The sequence below is a fragment of the Salmo trutta genome, chromosome 32, assembly GCF_901001165.1.
Source record: "Salmo trutta chromosome 32, fSalTru1.1, whole genome shotgun sequence".
Lineage (NCBI taxonomy): Eukaryota > Metazoa > Chordata > Actinopteri > Salmoniformes > Salmonidae > Salmo > Salmo trutta.
Window position 1 is genome coordinate 34,772,477 of NC_042988.1, and position 23,788 is coordinate 34,796,264.

Consider the following 23,788-nt stretch of genomic DNA (forward strand, 5'->3'; position numbering starts at 1 on the left):
AAAGCCCTGAGCATTTGAAACCCAGTCACATACAATACTGTTACTGTAATGACCCCACTTTCCTTGGAAAGCAAAGCCCACATTGCCATTCATCGAATTGAATCACACTTTTGTCCCAGTGCCACTGTAGGTAAATGATCTCTTCCTGTGGCTTGCATTTTGCCAATTACACTCTATGCTAGGCATTAGGGGGGATGTTGCTGTTTCTGTAACCAGTGGCACAGCTTTGATACTGTAAAGGCAAATCTCTATTCAATAGGAATCTACTATGTTATAGTTGAACCTGTTTCACTGCCTTATGTGTTGTTGTACTGTTGTAGGCTGATCTATTCAATATAAATCTACAAATGTTGTTATAGTAGGCCCAGTAGCCTGTTATAGTAGGCCCAGTAGCCTGTTATAGTAGGCCCTACTGGGCCTGTTATAGTAGGCCCTACTGGGCCTGTTATAGTAGGCCCTACTGGGCCTGTTATAGTAGGCCCTACTGGGCCTGTTATAGTAGACCCTACTGGGCCTGTTATAGTAGGCCCTACTGGGCCTGTTATAGTAGGCCCTACTGGGCCTGTTATAGTAGACCCTACTGGGCCTGTTATAGTAGACCCTACTGGGCCTGTTATAGTAGACCCTACTGGGCCTGTTATAGTAGACCCTACTGGGCCTGTTATAGTAGGCCCTACTGGGCCTGTTATAGTAGGCCCAGTAGCCTGTAATAGTAGGCCCAGTAGCCTGTGCCACTGCTTTGATGCTATTGCAGATATACAGGTAGCTGCCAAAATATAAGAATTTGAAAGCAGGTGCTTCCATACAGGTGTGATTCCTGAGTTAATTAAGCAATGAACATCCCATCATGCTTAGGGGCATGTATAAAAATGCTGGGCAGGGAATTTATTTTGGCTACCATAGCTATGCCATCCGTTTTGTCACCAAATCCCCTTATACCACCCACCACTGCAACCTGTATGCTCTAGTCGGCTGGCCCTCGCTACATATTCGTCGCCAGACCCACTGGCTCCAGGTCATCTATAAGTCTTTGCTAGGTAAAGCTCCGCCTTATCTCAGCTCACTGGTCACGATAACAACACTCACCCGTAGCACGTGCTCCAGCAGGTATAACTCACTGATCATCCCCAAAGCCAACACCTCCTTTGGCCGCCTTTCCTTCCAGTTCTCTGCTGCCAGTGACTGGAACGAATCGCAAAAAATCGCTGAAGCTGGAGACTTATATTTCCCTCACTAACTTTAAACATCAGCTATCTGAGCAGCTAACTGATCGCTGCAGCTGTACATGGCCCACCTGTAAATAGCCCACCCAATCTACCTACCTCATCCCCATATTGTTTTTATTTACTTTTCTGCTCTTTTGCACACCAGTATTTCTACGTGCACATCATCATCTGCTCATCTATCAACTGGATGTTGTTGTGGTAGTATAGCATGTACCACTCTGCTATATAACTGGATGTTGTTGTGGTAGTATAGCATGTACCACTATGCAGTATGACTGGATGTTGTTGTGGTAGTAAAGCATGTACCACTATGCAGTATGACTGGATGTTGTTGTGGTAGTATAGCATGTACCACTATGCAGTATGACTGGATGTTGTTGTGGTAGTAAAGCATGTACCACTATGCAGTATGACTGGATGTTGTTGTGGTAGTATAGCATGTACCACCACTATGCTATATAACTGGATGTTGTTGTGGTAGTATATCATGTACCACTATGCAGTATGACTGGATGTTGTTGTGGTAGTATAGCATGTACCACCACTATGCTATATAACTGGATGTTGTTGTGGTAGTATATCATGTACCTCTATGCAGTATGACTGGATGTTGTTGTGGTAGTATAGCATGTACCACTCTGCTATATAACTGGATGTTGTTGTGGTAGTATAGCATGTACCACTATGCAGTATGACTGGATGTTGTTGTGGTAGTAATGCACGTACCACTATGCAGTATGACTGGATGTTCTTGTGGTAGTAATGCATGTACCACCACTATGCTATATAACTGGATGTTGTTGTGGTAGTATAGCATGTACCACTCTGCTATATAACTGGATGTTGTTGTGGTAGTATAGCATGTACCACTATGCAGTATGACTGGATGTTGTTGTGGTAGTATATCATGTACCACTATGCAGTATGACTGGATGTTGTTGTGGTAGTATATCATGTACCACTATGCAGTATGACTGGATGTTCTTGTGGTAGTAATGCATGTACCACCACTATGCTATATAACTGGATGTTGTTGTGGTAGTATAGCATGTACCACTCTGCTATATAACTGGATGTTGTTGTGGTAGTATAGCATGTACCACTATGCTATATAACTGGATGTTGTTGTGGTAGTATATCATGTACCACTATGCAGTATGACTGGATGTTGTTGTGGTAGTATATCATCTACCACTATGCATTATGACTTGATGTTCTTGTGGTAGTAATGCATGTACCACCACTATGCTATATAACTGGATGTTGTTGTGGTAGTATAGCATGTACCACTCTGCTATATAACTGGATGTTGTTGTGGTAGTATAGCATGTACCACTATGCTATATAACTGGATGTTGTTGTGGTAGTATATCATGTACCACTATGCAGTATACCTGGATGTTGTTGTGGTAGTATATCATGTACCACTATGCAGTATGACTGGATGTTGTTGTGGTAGTATATCATGTACCACTATGCAGTATGACTGGATGTTGTTGTGGTAGTATAGCATGTACCACTATGCAGTATGACTGGATGTTGTTGTGGTAGTATAGCATGTACCACTATGCAGTATACCTGGATGTTGTTGTGGTAGTATATCATGTACCACTATGCAGTATGACTGGATGTTGTTGTGGTAGTATATCATGTACCACTATGCAGTATGACTGGATGTTGTTGTGGTAGTATATCATGTACCACTATGCAGTATGACTGGATGTTGTTGTGGTAGTATATCATGTACCACTATGCAGTATGACTGGATGTTGTTGTGGTAGTAAAGCACGTACCACTGCCCTGGTGTTATTGTAGGCTCGCATACCAGCCTCAGCTGTCTTGGGAATACTGGTTCCTCCAGAAATGGCGCCTGACTCCTCAGGCAACATGTATGGCCCTGCCAGTCTCTTCACTATCTGATTCAGATGGGGAGGCGGGGGAGATGGAGAGGAGCTCACCCCCGTAGCCTGTCAGTCTGGTGCCGCAGGACGGATGGACACGCTCGCGTGCGCACGCACACACACACACACACACACACACACACACACACACACATTAGCCCATCTGAGGTCAACGCTCTGAATAATTTAGATTGTGAGAGGAGGGGGAAGGGAGCGGTCACTATGGAGGTTTAGAATGTCATGCATGTAGAATAACGCTTAACAGGGTATGACACGTTAAAATGTATGCGCATCTTGTAATAGATTATACAAATACACTTTACAAAAATATAAATGCAACATGGAACAATTTCAGCGACTATACTGAGTTCATAGAAGGATATCAATCAATTGAAATAAATAAATTATGCCCTAATCTATGCATTTCACATCACTTGTCAGGGGCGCAGACGTGGGTGTGCCCACGCACTGGGGAGTTTTTCCCCACAAAAGGGCCGCACTCAGACGATCCCGCCAGGTGAAGAAGAGGATGTGGAAGTCCTGGGCTGGTGTGGTTACACGTGGTCTGCGCCTGTGAGGCCGGTTGCCAAATTCTCTAAAATGACATTGGAGGCGGCATATGGTAGAGAAATTAACATTAAAGTATCTGGGAACAGCTCTGCTGGACATTCCTGAAGTCAGCATGCCAATTTCATGCTCCCTCAACTTGAGACATCTGTGGCATTGTGTTGTGTGACAAAACTTTAGAGTACACTTTAGTGGCCTTTTTTTGTCCCCAGCACAAGGTGCACCTGTACATTGATCATGCTGTTTAATCAGCTTCTTGATAAGCTGCTGCTGTCAGGTGGATGGATTTTCTTGGCAAAGGAGAAATGCTCACTAACAGGGATGTAAACAAATTTGGGCACACAATTGGAGAGAAATAAGCTTTCTGTGTGTATGAAACATTTCTGTGATTTTTATTTTACTTCAGCTCATGAAACATGGGACCAACACTTTACATGTTGTATTTATATTTTTGTTCAGTATAGAATCAATATGAAAAAGGGACAGGAAAAAATAAATAAACTCAGCAAAAAAAGAAACATCCCTTTTTCAGGATTTTGTCTTTCAAAGATAAATAGTAGAAATCCAAATAATTTCACAGATCTTCATTGTAAAGGGTTTAAACAGTGTTTCCCATGCTTGTTCAATTAACCAATTCAATTAAGGTCACAGTTATGACTGACTCTAAAAAACACCAAAAGAAAGATGCCCAGGGTCCCTGCTCATCTGCGTGAACGTGCCTTAGGCATGCTGCATGGAGGCATGAGGACTGCAGATGTGCCCAGGGCAATAAATTGCAATGTCCGTACTGTGCGACGCCTAAGATAGCGCTACAGGGAGACAGGACGGACAGCTGATCGTCCTCGTAGTGGCAGAACATCACACCTGCGGGACAGGTACAGGATGCCAACAACAACTGCCTGAGTTACACCAGGAACGCACAATCCCTCCATCAGTGCTCAGACTGTTCGCAATAGGCTGAGAGAGGCTGAACTGAGGGCTTGTAGGCCTGTTGTAAGGCAGGTCCTCACCAGACATCACCGGCAACAACGTCACCTATGGGCACAAACCCACCGTCGCTGGACCAGACAGGACTGGCAAAAAGTGCTCTTCACTGACGAGTCGCGGTTTTGTCTCACCAGGGGTGATGGTCGGATTCGCGTTTATCGTCGAAGGAATGAGCGGTACACTGAGGCCTGTATTCTGGAGCGGGATCGATTTGGAGGTGGAGGGTCCGTCATGGTCTGGGGCGGTGTGTCACAGCGCCATCGGACTGAGCTTGTTGTCAATGCAGGCAATCTCAACGCTGTGCGTTACAGGGAAGACATCCTCCTCCCTCATGTGGTAGCCTTCCTGCAGACTCATCCTGACATGAACCTCCAGCATGACAATGTCACCAGCCATACTGCTCATTCTGTGTGTGATTTCCTGCAAGACAGGAATGTCAGTGTTTTGCCATGGCCAGTGAAGAGCCTGGATCTCAATCACATTGAGCACGTCTGGGACCTGTTGGATCGGAGGGCGAGGGCTAGGGCCCCCCCCAGAAATGTCTTGGTCCTTGCAGGTGCCTTGGTGGAAGAGTGGGGTAACATCTCACAGTAAGAACGGGCAAATCTGGTGCAGTCAATGAGGAGGAGCTGGTGGCAGCAGATACCGACTGCTACTTTTGATTTTGAACTGTTTTAGAGTGAGAGGGCCTGTGTGTGCATGTGTGTGTGTGTGGGCCTGAATACCAGTGCTCAAGATAAGATTAACAGAGTATGTTGAAATCTATGGGAGCGGTAGACAACTCTATAAATGAATAGAAAACATATTTTGAGCTCAAGATATGATATTGTTTGTTTTCCGTACCTGGAACACGGGGTGAAAGTGAGGCTTATTTCACAGCTGGCTGGCTTTCAAACCAGGGTAGTACAGAGAGAGGATCTGTCTGTCTTTGCGTGTGTGACTGTTCTGTTCCTGCCACTTGTTTCTCTTCTTACTGTATGTCTCCATGTCAACTGGTAGAGTTCACAAGGTTAATTAAGGATCCGCCCCTTTTTTTCAATTTTCGCCTAAAATGACTTTCCCAAATCTAATTGCCTGTTGTTCAGGCCCAGAAGCAAGGATATGCATATTCTTGGTACCATTTGAAATGAATCACTTTGAAGTTTGTGTAAATGTGAAAGGAATGTAAGAGAATATAACACAATAGATCTGGTAAAAGATAATACAAAGAAAAAAAACCCCATTCTTTTGTATTTTTTTTTGACCATATTTGAAATGCAAGAGAAAGGCCATAGTGTATTATTCCAGCCCAGGTGCAATTTAGATTTTGGCCACTAGATGGCAGCAGTGTATGTGCAACGTTTTAGACTGATCCAATGAACCATTGCATTTATGTATTTTTTTTTCAAGACTGCCGAAATGTGCCTTTTGTTTATTAATAACTTTTCATGTTCAAAATTGTGCACTCTCCTCAAACAATAGCATGGTATTCTTTCACTGTAATTGCTACTGTAAATTGGACAGTGCAGTTAGATTAACAAGAATTTAAGCTTTCTGCCAATATCCCATATGTCCTGGGAAATGTTCTTGTTACTTACAACCTCATGCTAATCGCATTAGCCTATGTTTGCTCAACCATCCCGTGGAAGGGACACCAATCCCAAAGAAGTTCAAGGGAGAGTCACTGTGAAAAATTGGTAGACATGACATGGGATTTTGTCACTTCAAATAACGTTCTCTCTCTCCGTTTGCCCCAACAGTGCATGGGTTTGAGACAGAGGAGCAATTTGAGGACTTTGTGAGGAAGGACCCTCAGTCTCGGAAGGTTCTGGCTGCTGTGGTGTTTGAGCACTCCTTCACTCACGATGACGAGCCACTTCCCCAACAGGTTGGTTTAACAGTGTATTCATATAGTTTGTATTGCACTTAGGCCTTACCCCAATTAGTCGCCTGGTCGATTGTTTGGTCGATAGGCTGTTGATCGTCCGAGGTTTTTTCATTTTTTGTCGAGCAGTAGCAAATATATATGCCTTTGGAAAGTATTCAGACCTCTTGACTTTTTCCACATTTTGTTACGTTACAGCCTTAATCTAAAGTGCATTAAAAAAATATCCTCCACAATCAACAGACAATACCCCATAATGACAGTGAAAATAGGTTTTTAGACTTTTGTGCAAATGTATTAAAAAAACAGAAAAAAACAGATACCTTATTTACATAAGTATTCAGACTCTTTGCTATGAGACTCAAAATTTAGCTCAAGTACATCCTGTTTCTACAACTTGATTGGAGTCCACCTGTGGTAGATTCAATTCATTGGACATAATTTGGAAAGGCACACAACTGTCTATATAAGGTCCCACAGTTGACAGTGAATGTCAGAGCAAAAACCAAGCCATGAGGTTGAAGGAATTGTCTGTAGAGACAGGGTTGTGTTGAGGCACAAATCTGGGGAAGGGTACCTAAAAATGTATGCAGCATTGAAGGTCCCCAATAACACAGTGGCCTCCATCATTCTTAAATGGAAGAAATTTGGAACCACCAAGACTCGTCTTAGAGCTGGCCGGCCCGGCCAAACTGAGCAATCGGGGGAGACGGGTCTTGGTTCAGGGAGGTGACCAAGAACCAGATGGTCACTCTGACAGAGCTCCAGAGTTCCTCTGTGGCGATAGTTGTCCTTCTGAAAGGTTCTCCCATCTCTGCAGCACTCCACCAATCCGGCCTTTATGGTAGAGTGACCAGATGGAGCCACTCTTCATTAAAAGGCACATGACAGCACCTAAAGACTCAGACCATGAGAAACAAGATTCTCTGGTCTGATGAAGCCAAGATCTAACTCTTGAATGGCAAGCGTCATGTCTGGAGGAAACCGGGCACCATCCCCACGGTGAAGCATGGTGGTGGCAGCATCATGCTGTGGGGAGGTTTTTCAGTATCAGGGACTGGGAAACTAGTCAGGATCGAGGCAAAGATGAACGGAGCAAAGTACAGAGAGATCCTTGATGAAAACCTGCTCTAGAGCACTCAGGACCTCAGACTGAGGCGAAGGTTCACCTTCCAACAGGACAACAAACCTAAGCACAGCCAAGACAACGCAGGAGTGGTTTCGGGACAAATCTCTGAATGTCCTTGAGTGGCCCTGCCAGAGCCTGGACTTGAACCCGATTTGAACATCTCTGGAGAGACCTGAAAATAGCTGTGCAGCAACGCTCCCCATCCAACCTGACAGAGCTTGAGAGGTTCTGTAGAGAAGAATGGGAGAAACTCCCCAAATACAGGTGTGCCAAGCTTGTAGCGTCATACCCAAGAAGACTTGAGGTTGTAATCGCTGCCAAAGGTGCTTCAACAAAGTACTGAGTAAAAGGTCTGAATACTTTTGTAAATGTCATATTTCAGTTTTTTATTTTTTATAAATTAGCAAACATTTCTAAAAACCTGTTTTTGCTTTGTTATTATGGGGTATAGGGTGTAGATTGATGAGGGGGAAAAACAACAAATCCATTTTATAATAACATTGTACCGTAACAAAATGTGGAAAAAGTTAAGGGGTCTGAATACTTTCCGAAAGCACTGTGTATTTTATTTTATTCAACACGAGACACCTGTCTTATTCGCACCCATCTCAGTGAACTAATCCATTGTGTAGGCTGCGGGGGATGGCACAGTCCAAGAAGGTAAGTGTGGCTAAGATGCACAATGCACATCTTACTGTGCTCTCTCCCTCCAATACAATACATATATCACCAGTAGTACATTTACCGTGAATTCCTATTATTTCTGATCTACATTGTGTGTTTGATTACGGTAATTTCTGTTAATGCATTCAATTTATTGTTATTCCTGTCTTTTACCTTTGTCATTGTCAGAGAAGACACGTTGTTTGCGGAGCATACAATCTATGCTACACTTGTGAGAAAAAATAAAATACAAATTTCATTCCATTTACGAATTTTGTGACTTTAGTCATAGTCGAAGTACGCAAATGTAGGCATAGAAATGTGCCCATTTGGGGGATCTGATATTCTTTCTGATTGCCTTAAAACACCACCATTAATGAGCTGTGGAGCTTCTCAAAGTCATGTTTTCTTCACCTCAAATAGCAAGCAAACAAACTCTGTTTTTACGTCCATTGTGAATTACAATAGTTCCTCAATGTATTTGAAAAATCATTCCAGTTCCCTCCCTTTCAATAACCACTCAGTGTGAAAGGGAAAAATATCATGCTCTGATCCAGTCGAAACGTCATAAAATAGGCCTACCTGGTTACTTATTATCCCTTGCGCAAATAGCCTACAGCTGTCTGTCTCAAGCACACTGGCACAGAAGGCACAGAATATTTTATACAATGTTGCAAGTTTGTTAAGCTTGTGCCAGACCCAAGTTAATAGTTGATACAATGTTTCAAGTTAGTTGCAGACAGGCCATGTAGCCAATGTGATTTTCTATATTTATTTTTATCAGGATATTTTCTACCTTAAGGCTGCAATGTTTTTATTTGTTTGCTTTATATAGGGTATTTTTACATAGTTGGCAATGGCAAAATAAGTTACTTTTTAGGTTTGTATCATTTTCACTTAGATTTTAATAGAATTATGATTAAACACATGACAATGATTTTGAGATACAAAGGCATATTTATAAATGAAATGAAACAGTTCCACATAACCATAACTGGCATGCAGATCGGTAGAAATATTAAGATAAATTGGCCTATTACCGGAAACTTCAAGAGAGTAAGGGCGGAATCTGCGAAAGCCAGCAGGAGCGGGAGGAGAATGGTCGGGTCAGGTTTTTTATCTTTTTTTCCTGGTTATCTTGATCTCTGGCTCCCTCTTTAGTAATTTGTCTTATTTCATCAGTGTGCTTAAAGCATCAGACAAACTCAATGTATATACACTGCTCAAAAAAATAAAGGGAACACTAAAATAACACATCCTAGATCTGAATGAATGAAATAATCTAATTAAATACTTTTTTCTTTACATAGTTGAATGTGCTGACAACAAAATCAAAATAAATAATCAATGGAAATCCAATTTATCAATCCATGGAGGTCTGGATTTGGAGTCACACTCAAAATTAAAGTGGAAAACCACACTACAGGCTGATCCAACTTTGATGTAACGTCCTTAAAACAAGTCAAAATGAGGCTCAGTAGTGTGTGTGGCCTCCACGTGCCTGTATAAACTCCCTACAACGCCTGGGCATGCTCCTGATGAGGTGACGGATGGTCTCCTGAGGGATCTCCTCCCAGACCTGGACTAAAGCATCCGCCAACTCCTGGACAGTCTGTGGTGCAACGTGGCGTTGGTGGATGGAGCGAGACATGATGTCCCAGATGTGCTCAATTGGATTCAGGTCTGGGGAACGGGCGGGCCAGTCCATAGCATCAATGCCTTCCTCTTGCAGGAACTGCTGACACACTCCAGCCACATGAGGTCTAGCGTTGTCTTGCATTAGGAGGAACCCAGGGCCAACCGCACCAGCATATGGTCTCACAAGGGGTCTGAGGATCTCATCTCGGTACCTAATGGCAGTCAGGCTACCTCTGGCGAGCACATGGAGGGCTGTGCGGCCCCCCAAAGAAATGCCACCCCACACCATGACTGACCCACCGCCAAACCGGTCATGCTGGAGGATGTTGCAGGCAGCAGAACGTTCTCCACGGCGTCTCCAGACTCTGTCACGTCGGTCACATGTGCTCAGTGTGAACCTGCTTTCATCTGTGAAGAGCACAGGGCGCCAGTGGCGAATTTGCCAATCTTGGTGTTCTCTGGCAAATGCCAAACGTCCTGCACGGTGTTGGGCTGTAAGCACAACCCCCACCTGTGGACGTCGGGCCCTCATACCACCCTCATGGAGTCTGTTTCTGACCGTTTGAGCAGACACATGCACATTTGTGGCCTGCTGGAGGTCAGTTTGCAGGGCTCTGGCAGTGCTTCTCCTGCTCCTCCTTGCACAAAGGCGGAGGTAGCGGTCCTGCTGCTGGATTGTTGCCCTCCTATGGCCTCCTCCACGTCTCCTGATGTACTGGCCTGTCTCCTGGTAGCGCCTCCATGCTCTGGACACTACGCTGACAGACACAGCAAACCTTCTTGCCACAGCTCGCATTGATGTGCCATCCTGGATGAGCTGCACTACCTGAGCCACTTGTGTGGGTTGTAGACTCCGTCTCATGCTACCACTAGAGTGAAAGCACCGCCAGCATTCAAAAGTGACCAAAACATCAGCCAGGAAGCATAGGAACTGAGAAGTGGTCTGTGGTCACCACCTGCAGAACAACTCCTTTATTGGGGGTGTCTTGCTAATTGCCTATAATTTCCACCTGTTGTCTATTCCATTTGCACAACGGCATGTGAAATTTGTCAATCAGTGTTGCTTCTTAAGTGGACAGTTTGATTTCACAGAAGTGTGATTGACTTGGAGTTACATTGTGTTGTTTAAGTGTTCCCTTTATTTTTTTGAGCAGTATAGTTGATTTTAGTAAAACACATAGGGTGTGTCTATATATGGAAAAATACGCGTTTAAAAATGTTGACCAATCGATTGTTGCGCTGTATGCCTGCCTGTTTTCTAACAAACCAATAAATTGTTTCTTAGTTTATTCATTCATTATTGGTGAAGGAGAGATGCAGGCTTCGAGACTGGGAAGGGACGGGGTGAGGGAACGGGTAGAAGGTAGATGAGATGCATGACAGTGAGCGTATTTGGACGAACTGGGAAAGACTATCTGAATCCTCTCCTTGCTGGATAGAGGGGGAAAACCTCAACCAACCTGCTGACCCACGTGGATGTGGTGTTGAAAGATAGGTAACACATGCATTTATTATTTATTAACACATGCATTTATTGCTGTCTTCAACCAGGATCTCAGCGATCACTGCCTCATTGCCTGCGTCCGTAATGGGTCTGCGGTCAAACGACCACCCCTCATCACTGTCAAACGCTCTTTAAAACACTTCAGCGAGCAGGCCTTTCTAATTGACCTGCCCCGGGTATCCTGAAAGGATATTGACCTCATTCCGTCAGTAGAGGATGCCTGGTTGCTCTTTAAAAGTGCTTTCCTCACCATCTTAAATAAGCATGCCCCATTCAAAAAATGTGTAACCAGGAACAGATATAGCCCTTGGTTCACTCCAGACCTGACTGCCCTTGACCAGCACAAAAGCATCCTGTGGTGTACTGCATTAGCATCTAATTGCCCCCGCGATATGCAACTTTTCAGGTAAGTCAGGAACCAATATACACAGGCAGTTAGGAAAGCTAAGGCTAGCTTTTTCAAACAGAAATGTGCATCCTGTAGCACAAACTCCAAAACGTCCTGGGACACTGTAAAGTCCATGGAGAATAAGAGCACCTCCTCCCAGCTGCCCACTGCACTGAGGCTAGGAAACACTGTCACCACCGATAAATCCGCGATAATTGAGAATTTCAATAAGCATTTTTCTACGGCTGGCCATGCTTTCCACCTGGCTACCCCTACTCTGGACAACAGCCCTGCACCCCCCACAGCAACTTGCCCAAGCCTCCCCCATTTCTCCTTCACCCAAATCCAGATAGCCGATGTTCTGAAAGAGCTGCAAAATCTGGACCCATGCAAATCAGCCGGGCTAGACAATCTACACCCTCTCTTTCTAAAATTATTCTCAGAAATTGTTGCAACCCCTAATACTAACCTGTTCAACCTCTCTTTCGTAGCGTCTGAGATCCCCAAAGATTGGAAATCTGCCGCGGTCATCCCCCTCTTCAACGGGGTAGACACTGTAGACCCAAACTGCTACCGACCTATATCCTACCCTGCCTTTCTAAGGTCTTCGAAAGCCAAGTTAACGAACAGATCACCAACCATTTCGAATCCCACCGTACCTTCTCCGCTATGTAATCTGGTTTCCGAGCTGGTCATGGGTGCACCTCAGCCACGCTCAAGGTCCTAAATGATATCATAACCGCCATTGATAAGAGACAATACTGTGCAGCTGTATTCATCGACCTGGCCAAGGCTTTCGACTCTGTCAATCACCACATTCTTATCGGCAGACTCAACGTCCTTGGTTTCTCAAATGACTGCCTCGCCTGGTTTACCAACTACTTCTCGAGTTCAGTGTGTCAAATTGCAGGGCCTGTTGTCTGGACCTCTGGCAATCTCTATGGGGGTGCCACAGGGTTGAAACCTCGGGCTGACTCTTTTCTCTGTATACATCAGTGATGTCGCTCTTGCTGCTGGTGATTCTCTGATCCATCTCTACACAGACGACACCATTCTGAATGCTTCTGGCCCTTCTTTGGACACTGTGTTAACCTCCCTGGGCAAGGTGGGACGCTATCAGCAACCATCACTCCTGTGTTCCAATGCCACGTTGTGTTAGCTAATCCAAGTTTATCATTTTAAAAGGGTAATTGATCATTAGAAAACCTTTTTGCAATAATGTTAGCACAACTGAAAAAACTGTTCTGATTAACTTCCCTGGGCTAGCGTCCCACTCAGTGGAATCGCGTGGCGCGAAATACAAATACCTCATAAATGCTATAACTTTAATTTCTCAAACATATGACTATTTTACACCATTTGAAAGACTCTCGTTAATCTAACCACACTGTCCGATTTCAAAAAGGCTTTACAGCGAAAGCAGAACATTAGATTATGTCAGGAGAGTACCCTGCCAAAAATAATCACACAGCCATTTTCAAAGCAAGCCTAAATGTCACAAAAACCAAAACCACAGCTAAATGCAGCACTAACCTTTGATCGTCATCAGATGACACTCCTAGGACATTATGTTATACAATACATGCATGTTTTGTTCAATCAAGTTCATATTTATATCAAAAACCAGCTTTTTACATTAGCATGTGATGTTCAGAACTAGCATACCCACCGCAAACTTCCGGTGAATTTACTTAATTACTCACGATTAACGTTCACAAAATACATAACAATTATTTTAAGAATTATAGATACAGAACTCCTTTATGCAATTGCGGTGTCAGATTTTAAAATAGCTTTTCGGCAAAAGCACATTTTGCAATATTCTGAGTAGATAGCCCGGCCATCACGGCTAGCTAATTTGACACCCACCAAGTTTGGCCCTCACAACTCAGATTTACTATAAGAAAAATTGGATTACCTTTGCTGTTCTTCATCAGAATGCACTCCCAGGACTTCTACTTCAACAACAAATATTGTTTTGGTTCGAAATAATCCATAGTTATATTGAAATAGCACCGTTTTGTTTGTGCGTTCAGGTCACTATCCGAAGGGTGACGCGAGCGCATTTCGTGACCAAAAAATTCTAAATATTCCATTACCGTACTTGGAAGCATGTCAAACGCTGTTTAAAATACATTTTTATGCAAATTTTTTTTAAACGTAAAATAGCGATAATATTCCAACCGGGCAACGTTGTATTCGTTCAAAGAGAGAAAGAAAAACATGGAGAATTCACATGAACGCGCATCTCCAGTGTCACTGTTCTCAGCCTGACCAGTAACAAACAGAGCTGCTGTACTTAGCCCAGAGACTGGAGAGACGTCATTCCACTTTCTGGCGCCTTCTGAGAGCCAATGGAAGCCTTAGTTCTGTTATACTCACAGACACCATTCAAACAGTTTTAGAAACTTTAGTGTTTTCCATCCAAATCTACTAATTATATGCATATTCTCGTTTCTGGGCAAGAGTAGTAACCAGTTTAAATCGGGTATGTTTTTTATCCGCCCGTGCAAATACTGCCCCCTAGCCCCAACAGGTTAACTAACCTCCAGACGAGCTTCAGTGCCATACAACTCTCCTTCCGTGGCCTTCAACTGCTCTTAAATGCAAGTACAACTAAATGCATGCTCTTCAACCGATCGCTGCCACACCTGCCCGCCTGTCCAGCATCACTACTCTGGACGGTTCTGACTTAGAACATGTGAACAACTACAAATACCTAGGTGTCTGGTTAGACTGTAAACTCTCCTTCCAGACTCACATTAAGCATCTCCAATCCAAAATTAAATCTAGAATCAGCGTCCTATTTCACAACAAAGCATCCTTCACTCATGCTGCCAAACATACCCTCGTAAAACTGACCATCCTACCGATCCTTGACTTCGGCGATGTCATTTATGTAATAGCCTCCAACACTCTACTGAGCAAATTGGATGCAGTCTATCACAGTGCCATCCGTTTTGTCACCAAAGCCCCATATACCACCCACCACTGCGACCTGTATGCTCTCGTTGGCTGGCCCTCGCTTCATATTCGTCGCCAAACCCACTGGCTCCAGGTCATCTACAAGTCTTTGCAAGGTAAAGCCCCGCCTTATCTCAGCTCACTGGTCACCACAGCAGCACCCACCCGTAGCACGCGCTCCAGCAGGTATATTTCACTAGTCACCCCCAAAGCCAATTCCTCCTTCGGCCGCCTTTCCTTCCAGTTCTCTGCTGCCAATGACTGGAACGAACTGCAAAAATCACTGAAGCTAGAGACTCATATCTTCCTCTCTGGCTTTAAGCACCAGCTGTCAGAGCAGCTCACAGATCACTGCACCTGTACATAGCCCATCTGTAAATAGCCTATCCAACTACCTCATCCCCATACTGTTATTTATTTTATTTATTTTGCTCCATTGCACCTCAGTATCTCTTCTTGCACACTCATCTTCTATCACTCCAGTGTTTAATTGCTATATTGTAAATATTTTGCCACTATGGCCTATTTATTGCCTTACCTCTCTTATCCTACCTCATTTGCACACACTGTATATAGACTTGTTCTATTGTATTATTGACTGTGTTTGTTTTGTTTATTCCATGTGTGACTCTGTGTTGTTGTTTGTGTTGCACTGCTTTGCTATATCTTGGCCAGGTCGCAGTTGTAAATGAGAACTTGTTCTCAACTAGCCTACCTGGTTAAATAAAAAAGAAATTACACTATGTGTGTGACCAGTCAGCTTCACTGCACTTTAACCTAGGGTGAGCACATTTTAAAATGCCCAAAAGCAGGACAATGGTATGATTTTACGGGACATTCGTGGGACAGTGTAGCATACACCTGAATCATTTTTCCACACACAGGCACACACATCTCCCGACCGCAGCACCGATCGAACTAATTGAAGTGTACCTTGCCTACACTTTTTTCCTCACACAAAATCTGGGAATATTTTACCAAGGAATCATTGCAGGTTTGTCTTAGGGATATGTTGAATGAGCAACTAATGAGCATGGACAGCCTCACAAGTTTGACAAAATGACCTTAAATCTTTGTCTAATATGACTATTTACTTACATTAGTTGCGCTTCGTTACACACTTTTTGTTAGTAGTTAACAGTCCTCTCCAAGTTTAGCTGGAATTTAGCCCGAAAGGATTTGACAAATGTGATTGGTTGATGATATGACATTGGCCTACGTCTCTTCTTGCGTTGCGCATAATATCAGATCTCGACAACGACTGGAGAAGTGTTTAACATCACCAGCACCACATCCTTGATATTTATCTTGTCGTAAGCTCAACGTGACTTCAAACAAGACCGGTTGTAATGCCACTTCTCAACAAATGAATAGGACGTCTGACTGAAATATGTGACAAATGTACCTTTTTTTCTAAATTAGTGATGTTTTCATTTGTTGGTAAAATGCGGGACATGATTGTTTGGTTGCGGGACGAAAGGCCAAAATGCAGGACTGTCCCGCACAATCTGGGACATGTGGTCACCCTACTTGAACCTTGAACCCTGAATCAGCTCTTTGTTTACATATGAAAGCATCTGGTTCTCACTGACAGTATTATTTCCCCTCATTCAAATGCAATAATCCTGGAGTCACCTGCAGTCTAGCCAAATCCTTGACATGCTAACCTTTAACCATACTTTAGTATTTCCTCCTAGTTTGAGGCTATACAGAACTTTTGCATCTGAGGGTGCTCTTGAGCCAAAAGGGGTTGCCTATAGAGACAGAAATATTCTACAGAAATGACCTAATTGGACAGAAAGTGGCAGACCTCGACACACCAAAAGCTAAAGCTCCAGTGTTTTTTTTAACCTGTGCAGCAGGAATGACCTGCTGGAAGGAAGTCAGGAAAAAGAGAGGAGAATTCCCTGGCTGGGTTGATGGACACCATCCTCCCTATAGAGATTTAACTCTGTCACCCTCTCCCAAAAGTTGGTGGGTGAAACGCTCTGTGTATACTATTCTGATGCATCCTGATGCAGTAAAAAAAGAACAAATATAGAAAAAGGAAGTAGGCTTTATGCAACATATTTTTGAGGCTGGACACATCACACACTATTGCTTATCTTATGCAGTTAGTCTCACTCACAGGTTTATGAAACTGGACCCTGTTTTACCTGAAAGAGGCTCATTCACAGCTCGCTCTGATGGTTGGATGGAGAACTTGGTTGTGTCCCACAATGGCACGCTATTCCCTATATAGTGCACTACTTTTGACCAGGGCCTGTTGGGAGATGAATCATACTGTGTTGTCTTCTTTTCTATTGCTCTTTTTATTTTCCCTCTTTCTTGATCTCTCTCATTCTGCCTCTTTCCATCTGTCTTTTAGCGAGACGTGTGGTCAGTCAGTCCTGAGCAGACTGAGCTGATAGACACTGGGCCTGAGATCATTAAGATGTCTGAGTAGTACAGAGAGAGGGTGTGTCTGTCTGTCTGAGTAGTACAGAGAGAGGGTGTGTCTGTCTGTCTGAGTAGTACAGAGAGAGGGTGTGTGTGTGTGTCAGTAGAATGTGTTGATTCGGTGTGTGGTGGGCAGAGAGGTAGATGGTGGTGGATCAATTTTCATCATCTGATCTTTCACATCTACAAAAAGAAAATATACTCTTCCAGTTGTTCATAATGTATTTTTCTCTTTTACTCTCTCTCTTTCTCTCCCTCCCTCCTCTCCTCCTCCTATCCCTTACAGGTCAGCTACCACCTGCGGTTCAGCTTTAGTCCCCGTAATGCCCCGGCCAAGGAGAAGTCTGAGATAAACATCAACAATGACTTTGACTGGCACACCCTCAACTTGTTCCCCCTCTTCCAACTGCCCGGGCCCAGGGAGCAGTACGACCTCCAAGGGGGCACGCCTGGTGAGCATGTACCCTAATTGTAACCCTAAACTTAACCCTTAAACATAGCCTTTGTACTCATGAGGAGGTGGGTAATGTCCCCACAATGGAGAATGTTCCTTGTTTTACTATCCTTGTGGGGACTTTGAGGGATTTCCGGCACCCATGAGGATTATATATATATATACATACATACATACACACACACACACCACACACCACACACCACACACACTCTCAGGCTTCATATGTTTGTGTTTGCCTGTTCATATTGCCTGTGTACATGTTAACATGGATTTCTGATAAGACAGAGCGAAGAGAGAGAGATAGTGAGGGAAAGTGGTGAAAGACGAGGGTAGTGAGGGCGGGAAGAAGACGTGGAATGGGAATGATAAATTCAGAGCGAGGCAGAGGGAATTGGAGAGAAGGGTGTCAAAATATGTTTATGGGTGACCGTCCATTCCAATCATTTCTGTAATAAAAATATTTTGACTTGGCAATCCTGATTATTTGACAGGACAGAGGAGCAATATAATAATTATCATATTTAAAAGATAAGTACACCATTATACACTCACTGGATAAGAACTCCAGGGTTCTGTTCATTAGGCACCAAACGGACTGAAACAAGGAGGAACTTTCTGGACTGGTCCAATAAGAAATACTCCTTTTTGTGTTCCGTTGCAAAACATTTTCAGTTGCGTGCCCTAATGAACACCACCCTGATCTGTCATCCATGTTGGTTAATGAGACATTATTGACATTATCTTTTCAAGCATAAACACAGTAAATATAGTAAACGAACACCAAGTGTTTCTGCAGGCTCCTTCGGGAACAGTGGATCAGAGCCAGATACGAGAGGAAGGAGTTTGTGTGTGTGGAGAGACAGTAGCTGTCTGAAGCTAACAAACACTTTTTTATTTTATTAAACCCAACTCTACTTTGCATGAAGTGACCCGTAAGTGGCATATACAATATAAAATGTAAACCTGTACTCCTACACAGGAGGGTTTAACAAACTGCCGCAGTCAGGTGCACTGTCATTATCTCGTGTTCACAGATCACACACTCGATGAGAGAGCTTTAGCTATTTGCACAGCCCCTTGAAAGATAACCTTTCCTCCTTGCTCCCGCTGTGTTCCCATGGCAACCCTTACTCTGTGTCACAGGGCAACAGTGTTTGGCTGAGCCCTGTAATCTAGTGATACCCCCTTGTCACACTACCTTTCTGACCCAAATGGTATTTTTCAGAGCTTTGCCTTCATCATCGGGAAACTTAAAAAAAAAATTGTCCATCCATATGTATTCACTTCTCTCTCTGATAAATTTGGTGATGACTCAGATGTTTTTAAAAATATTTTCCAGAATATATCCAGAAACGATGGTGGTGGTGGTTGCATAACAAGTAGTGTATTAAATAGAGAGTAGGATATTGTTGAGATTTGCCCCATCTCTTTGCTCATGGCTCCAGATCCTCCATCTTAGACCCTGCCCTTTTGATTCCCTTCCTCCTTCCACTTTGAAGCTATGTCAATATTCTGACTCCCAAAAGAGGAAGAGATGATGAGCGAGTGACGAGAACAGAAGAGAGCTGGCGTTCTGGTGTCCTCTACTGAGCCAGACCTTTGATCTCAAATGAAGTGGCTGTGTTAATGTGTCTCTAATGGGAGATATCAGGGTCATATTCATTAAAGCACACAATGGAAAACATTTACGAAAATGTTTCAGTGTTAAAAAAAATACAAAATTGGTGCCTAATGAATATGGCCTGAGGCTCGCCTAGAGGAAACCATTCCAGTCTACAATAACCACAAAGAGTTTGTCAGAATTCATGAATTTTAAATATGGATACAAATGTTGAAGGGTTCATCATTACTGAGGCCTACCTCCTGCCTCTTAATGCCATCTATCCCTTCATCAGTTCAGATTGTTCAGTGAGTAGCTGTTGTCTTCATTTTCAGATCAGTATATGTTAATATAAACTTCTGGTGGGGTTAAGGAATGATCTGGTAAAAAGGTCAGAATGAGTCCTCATTTCCTGTTTATCTCCATGGTAATGGAAGAGTGTCATACTAATGTTTTTTTCCCACCAGTATACAGTATGACATGAACAGGAAAAACAATGGGCCCAAGGTATAGACGCCGAGAATGGGCCCTAGTAAGATGGCGCCGGAGAAGAAGGCAGAGGTTTTTACTTGGCCCCAGCCGATAGTTTTTTGTTTGTTTGTTTGCGTTGTTTGTAACAAATAGTTTTACTTATTTTGTACATAATGTTGCCGCTACCGTCTCTTATGACCGAAAATAACTTCTAGACCACAGGACTGCGATTACTCACCACGGACTAGCAGAATCCTTTTTTTCCTTTCATGACTCTGACGAGCCTGACGCAAAGGATATACTGCTTCCTCGGGAACAGGCCCCGATCCCCGTGATCTGCGTGAAGAGGAGGCGTAGAATTAGGGGCCGAAGCTCGGGCTGCCATCTGAGAATTTGTAGACGATCGAAGAAACCCCCACTTCCCTCCACTCTGCTAGCAAACGTGCAATCTTTGGAGAATAAAATCGCCGAGTTACGGGGAAGATTAAACTACCAATGGGACATTAACCTCTCTTGGGTAGGGGGCAGTATTTTCACGTCCGGATAAAAAATTTACCCGATTTAATCTGGTTATTACTCCTGCCCAGAAACTAGAATATGCATATAATTGTTTTGATTTGGATAGAAAACACCCTAAAGTTTCTAAAACTCTTTGAAATGTGTCTGTGAGTATAACAGAACTCATATGGCAGGCCAAAACCTGAGAAGATTCTATACAGGAAGTGCCCTCTCTGACCATTTCTTGGCCTTCTATAGCCTCTTTATCGAAAACAGAGGATCTCTGCTGTAACGTGACATTTTCTAAGGCTCCCATAGGCTCTCAGAAGGCGCCAGAACGGGGAATGATGACTCTGCAGTCCCTGGCTGAAAAACAGTAGGGGTTTTGGATAGTGGTCAATCTGAGAACAATGACACGGGCGCACGTGTGCACGTGAAGAGTCCATTTTCTTCTTTCAGTCTTTGAACGAAAACAACATCTCCCGGTCGGAATATTATCGCTATTTTACGAGAAAAATCGACAGAAAATTGATTGACATGCTTCGAAGTACGGTAATGGAATATTTTGAATTTTTTGGTCACGACATGCGTCCGCGCGTCACCGTTCGGATAGGGACCTGAACGCACGGACAAAACGGAGGATATTTCAACATAACTATGTATTATTTTGAACCAAAACAACATTTGTGGTAGAAGTCCTGGGAGTGCATTCTGACGAAGAACAGCAAAGGTAATCCAATTTTTCTTATAGTAATTCTGAGTTTAGTGAACGCCAAACTATTTGGGTGTCAAATTAGCTAGCCCGTGATGGCGAGCTATCTACTCAGAATATTGCAAAATGTGCTTTTGCCGAAAAGCTATTTTAAAATCTGACACCGCAATTGCATAAAGGAGTTCTGTATCTATAATTCTTAAAATAATTGTTATCTATTTTGTGAACGTTAATCGTGAGTAATTAAGTAAATTCACCGGAAGTTTTCGGTATGTTTGCTAGTTCTGAACGTCACATGCTAATGTAAAAAGCTGGTTTTTGATATAAATATGAACTTGATTGAACAAAACATGCATGTATTGTATAACATAATGTCCTAGGAGTGTCATCTGATGAAGATCATAAAAGGTTAGTGCTGCATTTAGCTGTGATTTTGGTTTTTGTGACATTATATGCTAGCTTGAAAAATGGGTGTGTGATTATTTCTGGCTGGGTACTCTGCTGACATAATCTAATGTTTTGCTTTCGTTGTAAAGCCTTTTTGAAATCGGACAATGTGGTTAGATTAACAAGAGTCTTGTCTTTTAAAATGGTGTAAAATAGTCATATGTTTGAGAAATTGAAGTTATAGCATTTTTAAGGTTTTTGAATTTCGCGCCACTCGATTCCACTGGCTGTTGGCTAGGTGGGACGATTTCGTCCTACATACCCGAGAGAGGTTAAAAACTGTAACATCTTATACTTCACGGAATCGTGGCTGAACGACGACATTATCAACATACAGCTGGCTGGTTATACGCTGTACCGGCAGGATAGAACATAGGCGTCTGGTAAGACAAGGGGCGGGGAACTATGTATTTTTGTAAACAACAGCTGGTGCATGATATCTAAGGAAGTCTCGAGCTATTGCTCGCCTGAGGTAGAGTGTCTCATGATAAGCTGTAGACCACCCTACCTACTGAGAGAGTTTTCATCTGTATTCTTTGTCGCTGTTTACATACCACCACAGACTGATGCTGGCACTAACACTGAACTGATTGAGCTGTATTCTGCCATAAGCAAACAGGAAAACATGACTTGGGTTTCACAGACTAACATTGTCAGGAGACTGATTAAAGAAACTCCCTAGGCTGTAGCCCATGTTTGCACTGATCCATGGGGAGGAATGCACAAGGGCCCACATTGTGAGAATTGGGATGCAGTTATTCTAACATAACCTCGTTCCTCTCCATAGGTTACTTCCGTGAGGGCTTCCTGGCAGTGCAGCATGCGGTCAACCAGGCCATCATGCGTTCCTATAACAGCACAGGAGCAGCCTGGCTCCTCTCCCACACCCGGGTGGTCCTCCGCCGATTCCCCTTCCCGCCGTTCATCTACGACGTGTTCATCCTGGCCATCCAGAACCAGCTGCCCCTCCTCCTGGTGCTCAGCCTCACCTATACCTCCCTGAACATTGTGAGGGCCGTGGTGCAGGAGAAGGAGAGGAAGCTCAAGGTGGGTGAGGGGTGAGGTGGTGGATTACCTGTCAGTCAAGCAAACTGTCAATCTCACTCTACTTACTCTCTACAGGAGTACATGCGGATGATGGGCCTCAGTAACTGGCTGCACTGGACGGCCTGGTTCCTCATGTTCTTCCTCTTCCTCTCTATCTCCATGTTCTTCGTCACGCTGCTCTTCTGCATCAAGGTGAGTTTGCACTATACATAACTGTTATGTATTTTCTTTCTATTGCTTTGAGGAGGGGCATGATTCTTCATTCTCACTTGTTTTTTTCAACTGTCCACCTCTTGACTTACGAGGTCACGTCAAGAGAATCTCTGACTAGCAGTACCTGGCTGAATAAGGTTGATATAATAAAGATGAGTGTCCTCAACAGTACCTGGCTAAATACGTTTTATATACAGTGCCTAAATTCAAAATTGATTGACTAGATTTTTTTTCTCACCATCTATATACAATTCCCAATCATGACGAAGTGAAAACATGTTTTTAGAAATATTTGCACATATATTGAAAATGAAATAGAGAAATATTTAATCTACATAAGTATTCACACCCCTGAGTCAGTACTTTGTCAGCAATTACAGCTGTGAGTCTTCCTACATTTTCTCCTATCACAGCCATTAAACTCTGTAACTGTTTTAAAGTCACCATTGGCCTCATGATAAGATCCCTGAGCGGTTTCCTTCCTTTCTGGCAACGGCGTTAGGAAGGACGTCTATCTTTGTAGTAATTAATTAAGATGTAATTAATAACCACCATGCTCAAAGAAAATAGGGATATTCAATGTCTGCTTTTATTTTAGATTTTTATGTCATCTACCAATAGTAGTCATTGGAAAACCTCCCTGGTCTTTGTAGAGTCCATGCAACTTATTATGTGGCTTGTTAAAACCTCTTTGGGCTAGGGGGCAGTATTTTGACGTCTAGATGAAAAGCGTGCCCAAAGTAAACTGCCTGTTACTCAGGCCCAGAAGCTAGGATATGCATATAATTGGTAGATTTGGATAGAAAACACTCTAAAGTTTCTACAACTGTTAAAATAATGTCTGTGAGTATAAAATAACTGATATGGCAGGCAAAAATCCGAGGACAAACCATCCCAAAAAATACAAATTTCAGCCTACCACTGTTTCCAATGGCTGTCATGTTTAATGTGAGGCGAAAACCTCCCAGATTGCAGTTCCTAGGGCTTCCACTAGATGTCGACAGTCTTTAGAGTTTCAGGCTTGTTTTCGGAAAAATGAGCTAGAATTTGAAGTTTTTCTAAGTGGCTCCCAT

The 23,788-nt window shown here is 43.3% G+C and overlaps 1 protein-coding gene across 1 annotated transcript in view; it reads left to right on the forward strand.

Moving 5' to 3' along the window:
* The window catches only part of LOC115171784 (ATP-binding cassette sub-family A member 3), a 93,086-nt gene that overhangs the window by 22,853 nt on the left and 46,445 nt on the right, over positions 1-23,788 (forward strand). The window contains exons 4-7 of the mRNA XM_029728919.1: positions 6,421-6,548; positions 17,557-17,722; positions 22,243-22,502; positions 22,578-22,694. Coding sequence (XP_029584779.1) covers positions 6,421-6,548; positions 17,557-17,722; positions 22,243-22,502; positions 22,578-22,694 — 671 coding nt within the window. The remainder of the gene's footprint in view (positions 1-6,420; positions 6,549-17,556; positions 17,723-22,242; positions 22,503-22,577; positions 22,695-23,788) is intronic.